Genomic DNA, 13463 nt, shown 5'->3' on the forward strand with positions numbered 1-13463 from the left:
AGGAATATTCCACAGTGAAAAAAAGAGGTACACAGAACTGTAAACAGTATTCTTTATTGGGCATTTGGTAAAAACTCTACTATATGGTATCTAGGAAAGATAGATAATACCTAATATCCAGTCTATTCTTCTTCCTTAGTTATAAAATACCTGATTTTTTTTTTTTTTAAGTAGGCTCCATGCCCAGTGGGGAGTCCAATGCAGGGCTTGAACTCACGACCCTGAGATCAAGACCTGAGCTGAGATCAAGAGTTGGACGCTTAACCAACTGAACCACCCAGGTGCCCCAATAAAATACCTGATTTTTAGACGGACAAATGATTGCTCAAAATAAAATTTCCCAATCTTTCCTACAGCTATATGTGGCTATGTGATTAAGATCTTGCCAACTGAATATGAGCAGAAGTGGTGTGTGCAATGTTGAGACATTCTGGTTTTTTATTTTTTTGCCTATAATTCTTTTTCTATTTCTCCTTCCTGCTGCTTGGAATACAGACATAATGGCTGAGTTCTAGAAGCCAAACTGGACTATGAGATGAGCCATACACAAGACAACAAAAATAATATAAAGATTCTAGACTGATTTTCTTTGTATTTCTTGAATGTGAGAGAGAAAAAAACTCTTATTCAAGTCGCTGTTATTTTATGTGTCATTTGCAGCCAAACCTAATATTAACTGATACAGGATCTGAGATCTCTTACCTGTTGAAAACTCCTAAATTCTCGCCACCTTAGTTTTTAGATACAGAAGCATGTTATAGAGTAAAAAGCACTGGCTTTATAGTCTGAACAAGTGGATGCCAGTCTTGGCTCCTTCAGGCTTTAGTCATATAGTGTTGGGCAAGCTGTCTGAGACTCATTCCCATGAAATGTAATATAGAGATGATGATGATGATGATGATGGCTTCTTCTTGGGGTTGTTGGAAGCAGTGAGTGATGTCAGCTGAGATCATGCGTGAGAAGGGGCTTCATAAATTATAAAGTATTATGTGATTTTTTTTTTTTTTGCTTCTATTTCTAGCAAGAGAAAAATGAATCATGGGCTTGTTAAGTGGAGGAGTAAACAGGACCACCCGGGATCAGGCACTGAAAGTGCAGAAGCTCAGTTCTCTCTAGTCTATCATTCATGCCAGTGACATTTAAAAGGAAGAAACTGATAAAAAATATTCTCTAAACAGGGACCAGCTGCATACTCCTCAAAGAATGTACTTAGCATAGTGCCTATCCTCTGTAAGTACTACATGCGTACCACTTCTACTGTTACTACTGCTCCCACGATCATAGCAACGGAGTCTACACCACGCAAGGTGGCATCACCAGCACGTTCTTTTCGCAGAGATGCACCTCTGTGTAAATCCAAATTAAAATCCTACTGCTTGCTATTAGAACAAGGGGAATTATATAATTTGAATGTTTAATATCAAAAGACTAAGAAAGCTTGATACACCCATGGCATTGCCAATGGAACTTCGATTGTTATAATTTGCTGGCAAAACAGTAAACGGCAGAGGTGGACAAGTTTCCGTCAAGTTTCCTCACGGCCTGGGAGTCTTGCTATCTCTTTAAAGTGAAATAGACTTTGTAGGTTGCCTTCTCTCCTGGTTCATGTGTAAATTTATGATTTAATGATGAGAGGATAATCTTATGTGCCTTATTTGAAAGTTCTCAGTGACCATTTTACTACTGATTCACTTGCAAAGTGTCCTTAATACAGAGAGAGGTGTTACGGAGCAGTGCTGCTCAAGCTTTAATGTGTGCGTGGGTCACCTGGGGATCCTGTTAAGCTGCAGAATCTGATTCAGTAAGATCTGGGGCAGGGCGGAGATTCTGCATTTCAACATTCTGTGCAACAAGGTTAAAAGTATTATAGCTAATTAAAGTGGCAAAGTCGGGATTTAAACCTGGTCTGTCTAATTCCAAAGGCTATCCCTCTCCCACAATGCTGAAATGCAAAAATAGAGGGCTGAATAACAAGTGGGAAATTGTGTTTAAGCCAAATCATTTGGGATAACTATTATATGCAATGTTAAAATTAAAAGTATTATTTTCCCAGAGAATAAAGGAAGATACACATTAAGCTGGAGAAAAATAAATTTTGTTTTTGAGGAAAGGACAGTGATATCCTAGGACAGGAATATCTAGGATAGAATACAGAGAACATAAAATAGAGTGAAAAATTATGGATGATGGATAATAAATATTTACATTCTTTTTTTTTAAGATTTTATTTATTTATTTGAGAGAGAGAACGCAAGAGAGAGCACAAGCAAGGGGGGGAGCGGCAGAGGGAGAGAGAAGCAGACTCCCCACTGAGCAGGGAGCCTAATGCAGGGCTCCAACCCAGGACCCTGGGAACGTGACCTGAGCGGAAGGCAGACGCTTAACCGACTGAGCCACCCAGGTGCTCCCAGTCCTTACAGTTTTGGACCAAAGAAGTCTGGACTTTAACAGCCAGAGAACTCTCCCTCTGATTCCACATGAAAGTCAATTGCAAAGCCCTGCTGAAAGTGCATCTCTGTGTGTTCTCCATAAGACAAGAAAACCCCCACCATATTAGATCAGACTGTGGTGCATCCAGCAGTATTTTGTCTCTACCACTGGCTCCAAGTGAGGTTTTTGAAGGAGAACATGCTGTCTTCTCTGTTGTTAACTGCGTAAGTTCAGGAAACACCACAAACACATCTCTCACTTCCTCTGATGCCCTGTTACCCATCATTCTTAAACATACGTGAAGCCTATAGTTACTGAGCCAGGATCTATCAGATCCTGATTTCCTATGTTTATTACCTGCTGTTGAGAGCAGGATGCCCTTTTACTAGTCCCGATCTACTTTCAAAAGACTTTCTTTGTATTTATCCTGCCTTAAATTGTTTTTTTTTTTCATGTATCACATTCTCTATTAGACTCTAAGTTACTATACTGTCTTACAATTATTGTTTAAGTGATTTTTCTCTCACAATACTGTGAATTCTTGAAGGACTAAAACTGGTCAATTTTGTATTTTGTTGCGGTGTGTCAAGCAAATAGTGGGCATTCACAAAAAAGCTGGATGAAAATATAATAAGCTCTACTAAATTTTAGAATAGAAGTTCCTTTATCTTTTCTTAGTTTCTTTAATTCTGATATACAAAGATTTAGGAAATGATCAATTGAGGGCCTATTTGTATTATTCCAACATATTCCCATTCTTTCCAGTTCAAAGCAATAGACAGACATCTACCGAATGTCTGCTTTAAGCCATAATTGTAAAAGCTGAAAGACACAGTTCCTAAGATCATATCCCCGTATCCTCTTTGAGGAAGTTAATCAATACACTAATAATGAGCATCCAACCCTTATCTTTTGTGCATTTTGAAATAAATAAAAACCAGAATATAATATGTATATAACTTATTACTACATACTTGGTCAAATTGGGGATCTTCTCCACGTTGTAGAGATTTTGTCAATGGTTTTTCCTAGAAAAAAAAAAAGAATAATTATCAGATGCTCTTAAATAGCATAAAAAAAGTGCATTATTGTTATAATTTTTCTAATTTACTTCTCCCTTGATGGGGCAGAGGTACCAGTTTTTATTTATTTTATTTTTTTTAAAGATTTTATTTATTTATTTGACAGAAAGAGACACAGCAAGAGAGGGAACACAAGCAGAGGCAGTGGGAGAGGGAGAAGCAGTCTTCTAGCTGAGCAGGGAGCCCGACGTGGGGCTCGATCCCAGGACCCTGGGATCACGACCTGAGCCGAAGGCAGATGCTCAACAACTGAGCCACCCAGGCGCCCGAGGTACCAGTTTTTGTTTATTTTTTTATTATTTATTATTTTTTTATTTTATTATGTTATGTTAATCACATTACATCATTAGGTTTTTTTTAAACATTTTATTTTATTTTTTTTTAAAGATTTTATTTATTTATTTGAGAGAGAGAGAATGAGAGAGAGAGCACATGAGAGGGGGTAGGGTCAGAGGGAGAAGAAGATTCCCTGCGGAGCACGGAGCCCAATTCAGGACTCGATCCAGGGACTCCAGGATCATGACCTGAGCAGAAGGCAGTTGCCTAACCAACTGAGCCACCCAGGCGCCCTACATCATTAGTTTTTGACGTAGTATTCCATGATTCATTGTTTTCGTACAACACCCAGTGCTCCATGCAGTACATGCCCTCTTTAATACCCATCACCAGGCTAACCCATCCCCCCCACCCCCCTCCCCTCTAGAACCCTCAGAGTCCACAGTCTCTCATGGCTCATCTCCCCCTCCAATTTCCCCCCCTTCATTTCTCCCGTCCTACCGCCTTTTTTTTTTAAACATATAATGTATTATTTGTTTCAGAGGTACAGGTCTGTGACTCAATAGTCTTACACAATTCACAGCACTCACCATAGCACATACCCTCCCCAATGTCTATCACCCAGCCACACCATCCCTCCCACCCCCCACCACTCCAGCAACCCTCAGTTTGTTTCCTGAGATTAAGAATTCCTCATATCAGTGAGATCATATGACACATGTATTTTTCTGACTGACTTATTTTACTCAGCATAATACCCTCCAGTTCCATCCACGTCATTGCAACTGGCAAGATTTCATTCCTTTTGATGGCTGCATAATATTCCATTGTATATATATACCACATCTTCTTTATCCATTCATCTGTCGATGAACATCTTGGCTCTTTCCATAGTTTGGCTATTGTGGACATTGCTGCTATAAACATCGGGGTGCATGTACCCCTTCGGATCCCTACATTTGTATCTTTGGGGTAAATACCCAGTAGTGCAATTGCTGGGTCATATGGTAGCTCTATTTTCAACTTTTTGAGAAACCTCCACACTGTTTTCCAGAGTGGCTGCCCCAGCTTGCATTCCCACCAACAGTGCAGGAGGGTTCCCCTTTCTCCGCATCCCTGCCAACATCTGTTGTTTCCTGACTTGTTAATTTTAGCCATTCTGACTGGTGTGAGGTGGTATCTCACTGAAGTTTTGATTTGGATTTCCCTGATGCCGAGCGATGTTGAGCACTTTTTCATGTGTCTGTTGGCCATTTGGATGTCTTCTTTGGAAAAATGTCTGTTCATGTCTTCTGCCCATTTCTTGATTGGATCATTGGTTCTTTGGGTGTTGAGTTTGGTAAGTTCCTTATAGATTTTGGATACTAGCCCTTTATCTGATATATCATTTGCAAATACCTTCTCCCATTCTGCCGGTTGCCTTTTGGTTTTGTCGACTGTTTCTTTTGCTGTGCAAAAGCTTTTTATCTTGATGAAGTCCCAATAGTTCATTTTTGTTCTTGCTTCCCTTGCCTTTGGCGATGTTTCTAGGAAGAAGTTGCTGTGGCTGAGGTCGAAGAGGTTGCTGCCTGTGTTCTCCTTTAGGATTTTGAGGGACTCCTGTTCTCACATTTAGGTCTTTCAACCATTTGGAGTCTATTTTTGTGTGTGGTGTAAGGAAATGGTCCAGTTTCATTCCTCTGCATGTGGCTGTCCAATTTTCCCAACACCATTTGTTGAAGAGGCTGTCTTTTTTCCATTGGACATTCTTTCCTGCTTTGCCGAAGATTAGTAGAGTTGAGGGGCCATTTCCGGGCTCTCTATTCTGTTCCATTGATCTATGTGTCTGTTTGTGTGCCATTCCATGAGCATGGAACTTTTTTCCATTTCTTTGTATCTTCCTCAATTTCTTTCATGAGTATCCTATAGTTTTCTGAGTACAGATTCTTTGCCTCTTTGGTTAGATTTATTCCTACGTATCTAATGGTTTTGGGTACAATTGTAAATGGGATCGACTCCTTAATTTCTCTTTCTTCTGTCTTGTTGTTGGTGTATAGTAATGTCACTGACTTCTGTGCATTGATTTTACATCCTGCCACTTTACTGAATTCCTGTATGAGTTCTAGTGGTTTTGGGGTGGAGTCTTTTGGGTTTTCCACATAAAGTATCGTATCATCTGCAAAGAGTGAGAGTTTGACTTCTTCTTTGCCAATTCGGATGCCTTTTATTTCTTTTTGTTGTCTGATTGCTGTGGCTAGGACTTCTAGTACTATGTTGAATAGCAGTGGTGATAGTGGACATCCCTGCCGCGTTCCTGACCTTAGGGGGAAAGCTCTCAGTTTTTCCCCATTGAGAATGATATTTGCTGTGGGTTTTTCATAGATGGCTTTTATGATATTGAGGTATCTGAGGTACCAGTTTTTAAATAAGAAACTCTCGGGCGCCTGGGTGGCTCAGTTGGTTAGGCGACTGCCTTCGGCTCGGGTCATGATCCTGGAGTCCCTGGATCGAGTCCCGCATCGGGCTCCCTGCTCGGCAGGGAGTCTGCTTCTCCCTCTGACCCTTCCCCCTCTCATGTGCTCTCTCTCTCTCAAATAAATAAAATCTTTAAAAAATAAATAAATAAATAAATAAATAAATAAATAAATAAATAAATAAGAAACTCTCCCTTAGCTATTCTGACCTTAATATATAGTGTTTGACTGCTACCACGATTCTTACTATTCATCTTAACATATACCTCTTTGACCAAAACCTTAAAAATCTGATGCTATAAGTGGCCCAGAGTTCTCAATGGAAACTACATAATAAAAACTATGGAATTCGTTTGAAAAATTTTACTGTCTATCCTGGGACTTGACATACAATAAAAAGTTGAAAAAAAAACTATGGCATTCATATGAAAATTTTATTATCTATCTTGGGACTTGACATATAATAAAAAGTTGAAAGTGATACACTATTCCAAGTCCCTAGATTTAGAAACAAAATAAGGTCTATTACCTTACCGGTAAAATACTTACTATGTGTAACTTGTGAATTTGGGGCATGTTATTTGACTATGCCACATCCAAATCTCTGTGGAAATAACCTGGGTAGTGACAAAGGTCTACAGAAATCATTTTTCCTAATCATTACACCTTTGTTTACATTAGGAAGCCTTAACTGACTTTCCAGCAGGGCATTTTAAGGACAACGGTTTATCCTTACCTGAACCTTGTTTTCCTTTTCTTTTCTGTTTTTGGTATGGGAGTTAATACTGATCCATAATTTGATTCAGGATGAGAAACCACGTAAAAGTTATATATGAAAAACAATAGTAACTTTTACTTTAGCCAATGTAGATTTCCTAAAAGACTCCATTTACATGTTGTTAATCACATAGACCCTCTTCCCTACCTCACTTCTCCAATCTTCTCCTCCACCTGAAAAGATAATATACACCTAAGGCAGATGGGAAACCCACCTCTACCCACCCCATAGAGTCTCTGTTCCTGAAGAAATACATGCACATGGTGGGCTCAGTCTGGGTATCTGATGTCTTACCATGAGCCATATAAATCAATTGCTGTCTCATTTGCAAAATATACAGCTTCAAAATATGTATTCATCTAAAATAAAGAGAAAACTGTGTTCTTAAGGGCTAACAGACACTTTCTCTTCAAAGTATGCTACCTAGAACACACTGGTGGGAGAGTGGATACAAAAATGTGGGCAAGAACACAGAAGAACAATTAAAGAAGCACCAGATTGAGTTGATGGCACAAAAAGACAATTTAGCAATTAAACTGTGAAGCATTTCCTATATATGCAAAGGTTATAACGTCATCCAAAGTTCTTTGTAAAACCAGTTAAATTAAAAATATGAAAATTAAAGACGTGAAAACAGGTGGTGCCAGGTTCCACAAACACCCTTGGAACAAATGCAGCATAAGCATTTCTACTCAGTATTTTATTTATTCACCACTTAACAGTAACTGGGGGCTCACAACACGCCCAATGCTACCTGTGGGTGGGGGGGAAGTGATGAAGAACATGAGGTTCCTGCCATTAAGGAGAAAAGTCTGAAATGGAAAAGTAGGCAATGATCTCTTATGACTGTTGTCTATACTCGCTCATTATTCAAATCTCAGCCCAACTGTCACTTCCTCGGGGAAGTCTTCTGTGAGTCTTCTCTGAACACCGTGACTAGCCCCCATCCCCTACCCCTTACACGCTTGCAGAGCTCTGTATACGTTTCCTTTCATAGCACTTACCATAGCGTAAAGTCACATCACAGTGTGGAATCATGTTATGCGATTACACACGCATGAGGGATGAGCTAAGTGTCGTCCCCTCTAGATTACATGCTCCAGAAATGCAGGATGCTCTGGTTCTCTGACACTTAAAAAGTTACAGAGCACAGTCTTGCTTGGTGATGGCTAAACATCTGCCAAATTAATAAAAGCTCTAGGCCAACGATGTCCAGTTTCTTCAAATATGAGATCCCTTGATTTGCATGTGTGTTTTGTTGCAAGTTAAAAACAATTTTTTAGTAGACTCTTTTATTGTGGCAGAATATACGTGATGTAAAATTTGCCATTGTAACCGCTTTTAAGGGTACAATTCAGGGTAGTAAAGACATTCACAATGTTGTGCGGCCATCAGCACTATGTATTTTATAAAGACCCCTTTTAACGTCAAAAATTTTCCAGGAACTCCCAAATACAAAACACGCACTCACAGCTCCAGGCATACAAGAGAGTAATTCGATTTTAGTATCTGTTGTTTAAAAGTATAAATGACAGGGGTGCCTGGGTGGCTCAGTCGTTAAGCGCCTGCCTTTGGCTCAGGTCATGATCCCAGGGTCCTGGGATCGAGCCCCGCATTGGGCTCCCTGCTCGGTGGGAAGCCTGCTTCTCCCTTTCCCACTCCCCCTGCTTGTGTTCCCTCTCTCACTGTGTCTCTGTCAAATAAATAAAGTCTTTCAAAAAAATAATAAAAATAAAAGTATAAATGACAGAGAGCTAATACTATGCCTTCAATGATACTTTTAAAAAGTTTTGTACTATAATGACAACTGTACTTATTTTATATACATTAGAAAAAAAGGAATACATCTATATGGGAGACTAATTTACTCAGCCAAAAGATGCTTAGCACACCTGTGGATCTGTAGACTTTTGCAATAACTCAGGAGTTCATACCTTGGGAACCTTCTCTCGCTACTACCTGAAAGCCTGCTGCAGGGGGGGAAGGTGATTGTGAACCTCCCATACCCTGAAACTTCCCATGCTTAAAAGTTACTTTTTCCCACTATTAATTAGATGGGAATGCTCGTGAGAATGATATTTTAAACTTACACATATTTGCATACATACGAAGGAAACATTGATATGGTAAATTGTTGCTATACACAACTCACTGGGTCCATTAGCCAAGAACTTGGGTTCAGTGCCTCAGCAAAATAAGGAAAACAATGTAAAGGTATGTTAACTATTTTTTCACAAATATGCTGTCTTCATCATATTCTTTGAAGACTTAGTTTAAATGTTCCTCCCAAGATTAAGCCCTTTCTCAGTTCTCCTTCCTAGAGCCACCTGTTAGTTGTCACATGGGACTCTGTTTGCATCTATTCTTGTTAGCATTTCCACTGTGTTGCAACTTGTCTCTCTCCCCACATGCCGAGGACATAGTTGGGACTTATTGCCAGGGTTTGTTAAATGACTGAATATATGTCTATGCATTTGGAAAGATAGCTCTGGGCACAGAGAATCAAGCTCACATTTCAGCATTCCCAAGTAATTTTGCATTGACACAGATTTTATCAGTGTCAGGAGGCTTAAAAGTAGACATGGGGAAAAGAGTATCATGCTGGCTAAATAAAAAGTAGAGAAAAAGAAGAAAGTTAGGGAAGGAGGTAGGAAGAGGGGAGAAAAGAGAGAAGAGGAGGGAGGCAAACATGCTCCAGCTCAGAAGAGAGCCATATGAATACAGAGCGAAGACCAGGAAGACTCAAGGTAAACTGTAGAGGCATGCTTCTGCTTGAGGTTGTCCTGCAGGAGACCAGCTGCATGGAATCCAGAGTCTAAGAATCCAAGGTCTGCATATTCAAGACATCCTGGTTCTCAAAGAGCATTAAGTAAGTAGTAAAGTGAAATCGACACAGAATAAACAAGGGGTAAAGAACAAATAGAAATAGACTATGGCAAAGGAGGCTCAAAATAATGGTCTCATTCATCCAATTCGAACAGTGTGCTTTTACATTTTTTAAAAATTTGTTTTTTATTTCAATAGCAATTTTACTTATTTACTGAAAATTTGTTAATTGAATTGAATGATATGTTTATTTTTTTAAAAAAAGTCATTGTGAAAAATCTTAACTTTGGGGTGATGGATCCTTGAAAATTCTTAGTGGTCCAAAGCTGAGAGCCTTAGCCTTACCCAAAAGCTCCAGCTCACCGGGGGACACTGAACAAAGAGCTGAGCAAACCAAAAACACTGGGAGACTTGGCCTTGACCATCAGTGGCTGCTAACAGCACAGAGAAGAGCTAACTAGACATTAAGTCCCTTCTCATGAGAGCAAGCACTATGAAATAGTCTTGACCAAAACAAATAAAAACCCCCACCAAACCTGAGTCTGACCAAGCCTCAGAGGCAATGTCCAGTTTTTAGGAAATACAGCAGTTAGGGGAATATGTTATACTATGCCAAAGGGATGCAATCAATAAAATCCAGACTGAAAGAAACTCTGAAGGAAAGAAAAGTGTTTTTTTCAAGAAATAAGTTGCAAGGGGGAGAAATAGTGGCAGGGGTGGGGAGGGAATCCTGTTGATTTTTTTAAAAAGATGATGGCAATGTGAGGATCTTAGCTTGGAAAAAAAAAACCTGTTAAAAAAGTATGATATTCATGAGACTATTGCCAATTTGAACACTTTTTGTCTATTTGATGATGTTAAGGGATGACTGCTACTTTTTTAGTTGTGGTAATGATACTGCAGTTTTGTTTAAAAGAGAGTATCTTTCAGAGATACATGCTGAAATATTCAGAGATGAAATAATATAGTTTCTAGTATTTGTTTCAAATAATATTCAGGGGAAATGCAGGGAGTGTGTAACAAATTGGCTGTGAGTTGATAACTCTTGAAGTTGGGTTCATTTTATTGTCTTTCTACTTTAGTAATGTTTTAAATTAACCATAAGAAAAACAAACACAAAACAGGAGAACATGATGCATCACTTCTGTCATTGCTTAAATTTTTTCTTTTTATAGTATCTCGCTTTTCAAGATAGTATAAGCTACTTCTTAAAACTTATTTTAATAGCACTTATCCAACAATTTATCTTTTCCTAACGGGGTTGCAGAAGGGACCCTCTCCCCATTGCTTTGCATTTACAGATAGGATTTGGGAGCAGGTATCTTGCCTGCTGTGTGAGAAGCAACACACAGCTCTGTGTGCACTGCGGGCTTTTCTTTGAATTTGCTCCCCGTGAATCAAAGAGCACTGCTGTCCTCACCCATCCAAGAGGGATTTTCTCCTGTTGTGAAGAATCTTGTAAGGGTTTCGAGCATTTCCATAAGAAAAGAGAAAGGTCTCTATTTGTGCTTCTCACACCTTGGGAAGTTCTTCCCTCCCTGTCCCTCCCCTCCCCTAAGAAAACACAAACTCTGAAAGCTCTTCTGTGTCTTGTATCTCCCTGAAAAGGGCAGAGGAAGGCCATTGACTTCTCCCTCAATTTCCAAACAATTTCAGTGTCTGCTATAGCTACATTCTCCCTTCTAGTCTTTTCACACTCAGCCTCTCTATAATCAGGAGGAGAAGAGACGGCCGTATGAGACAGAACAGGGGCAGTTAGACAAGTCTAGAAAAGGCTCATGTATGAAAAGGTGTTCTATTTGTGGGATACAAGGGGCTTATTTAAGAAATCAGTTTCTGTATCTGAATGTTTAGGGACCTAAAAAAAAAAAAAAAAAATCCCAAATATGTCCCATACAGTAGGACTTCACTAATCTAAAAAGATCCAAACTCTTGCCCTCAGAGATATTTCAATAAACGTGTAAACCAGCAATGTCACTAGAGTTAATATGAGATTATTTAATTTGTTAAATACATCACCAACCTTGCTTAAGATGCTCTTTTAATCTCTTTTAATGATTTTAGCAGTTGGACGTAGTGGTTCAGTGCATGGGCTTCGGAGTCAGAGACTCGAGTTTGGATCCTAGTTCCCCTTATTTATAAACATACAAATTTTACTTAACCTCTGTAACTTTCAGTTAACTTTTAGGTAAAATAAAGATGAATAATACCATCCTAATCTCAGAGAACAGAAAGATGAATAGCTTGGAGTACTCAGTAACCGATAGTCATTACCATTATTGAAATTCCTTTTAAGACCATTATTATTGGAATTAGATCAGATTAAAATATGTAACCTCTTTCACAATGTTTAGGAGCTGAAACTAAGTTCCACCCATTTTTTTCAGGGTAATATACACTCCCACTAACATTATTTAAGCTTTAATTTTAGCTTCCTGGAAGTTTCTAAGTATAACTAGAAAGCCGTATTACAGAGAGTAGGAAAAAATAAAAATTACAAGGAGTAATTGCTTTTCTCTCTTAAAAAATAAAAGTCTAAGGTTATTATAGTGATTTTAATTCTTAATATGTAATTTAGAGGAAACCTTTTAATTTAATGGTGGGATGGTTTAAAAAAAAACAAAAACAAAAACAAACCACCACCAAACTTCTCAAGTCTTGACATGACGGTGTTTTTGATTATAAGAACAAGTCTTGGCATAGTTGACTCAGGATTCTGATGCTATCAGCAGTGAAATTTTATAATCCACATGTCTGGTCTGAGTAGCTAACAATTTTCAGAACTGAACCACCACAATTCGGGTCTCCAGAACATGAGGAGTGGGGGTAGCGAGCTGTCCCATCGAGTGGCGATAGCTCCTCAGAGCAGGGAGCTATGGACTCGACTGTTGAAATGCCACTAAAGCATTTCATCCAGAGCCCACCGCGGCAGGCACCCTACTTAGTCTGAACTAAAGAAAAACAAGGTTCAAAATATCTTTATGTTTTTTTTTATTTAAAACTTTTTTTTTTAAGATTTTATTTATTTATTCATGAGAGACAGAGAGAGAGAGAGAGAGAGAAGCAGAGGCAGAGGGAGAAGCAGGCTCCCCGCGGAACAGGGAGCCCCATGCGGACTCGATCCCAGGACCCTGGGATCATGACCTGAGCTGAAAGCAGACGCTTAACCGACTGAGCCACCCAGGTGTCCCCAAAATATCTTTATGTTTGATACATATTTTTCTCTTCAGATATTATTGGTGCAGCTTTGAGTCAACTTTGGAGACAGATCTAAGGAGTGAGCCTGAGAACTCACAGTTCTGAGTACCAGACTATTTCTCCTCAAAAGACTCCCCCTACATGAAGGGCAATCAGGGACCCAGGGGGTCTGAACTGCCCTGAAGATATACTCTGGTCGTTTTGATTTCCTGTCAGTATCATTGAACTTACAGCGGGAGACTGAGCGGTCTTGAGGTCTGTCTTGGTTTGTCCACAGGTAAAAAGGGACATCACCCCATGGCATCCTCACTGGGTTTGTGATAAGACTAATCAGCAGGACTTGGAACGCTTGGAGATGTGTGGAAGAAGGGTGCTTGTGGAAACTGAAACAGCCGTGTTTCCCTTTATTCTGTTCAGTAT

The 13463-nt window shown here is 39.3% G+C and overlaps 1 protein-coding gene across 15 annotated transcripts in view; it reads right to left on the reverse strand.

Annotated features, from left to right (window-relative positions):
- Positions 1–13463, reverse strand: part of FRY (FRY microtubule binding protein) — a 425755-nt gene that overhangs the window by 178704 nt on the left and 233588 nt on the right. For all 15 annotated transcript variants that reach the window (XM_078070487.1, XM_078070483.1, XM_078070485.1 and 12 more), the window contains one exon: positions 3405–3458. In XM_078070487.1, the coding sequence (XP_077926613.1) occupies positions 3405–3458 (54 nt within the window). The remainder of the gene's footprint in view (positions 1–3404; positions 3459–13463) is intronic.

Source organism: Halichoerus grypus, chromosome 4 (genome assembly GCF_964656455.1).
Source record: "Halichoerus grypus chromosome 4, mHalGry1.hap1.1, whole genome shotgun sequence".
Lineage (NCBI taxonomy): Eukaryota > Metazoa > Chordata > Mammalia > Carnivora > Phocidae > Halichoerus > Halichoerus grypus.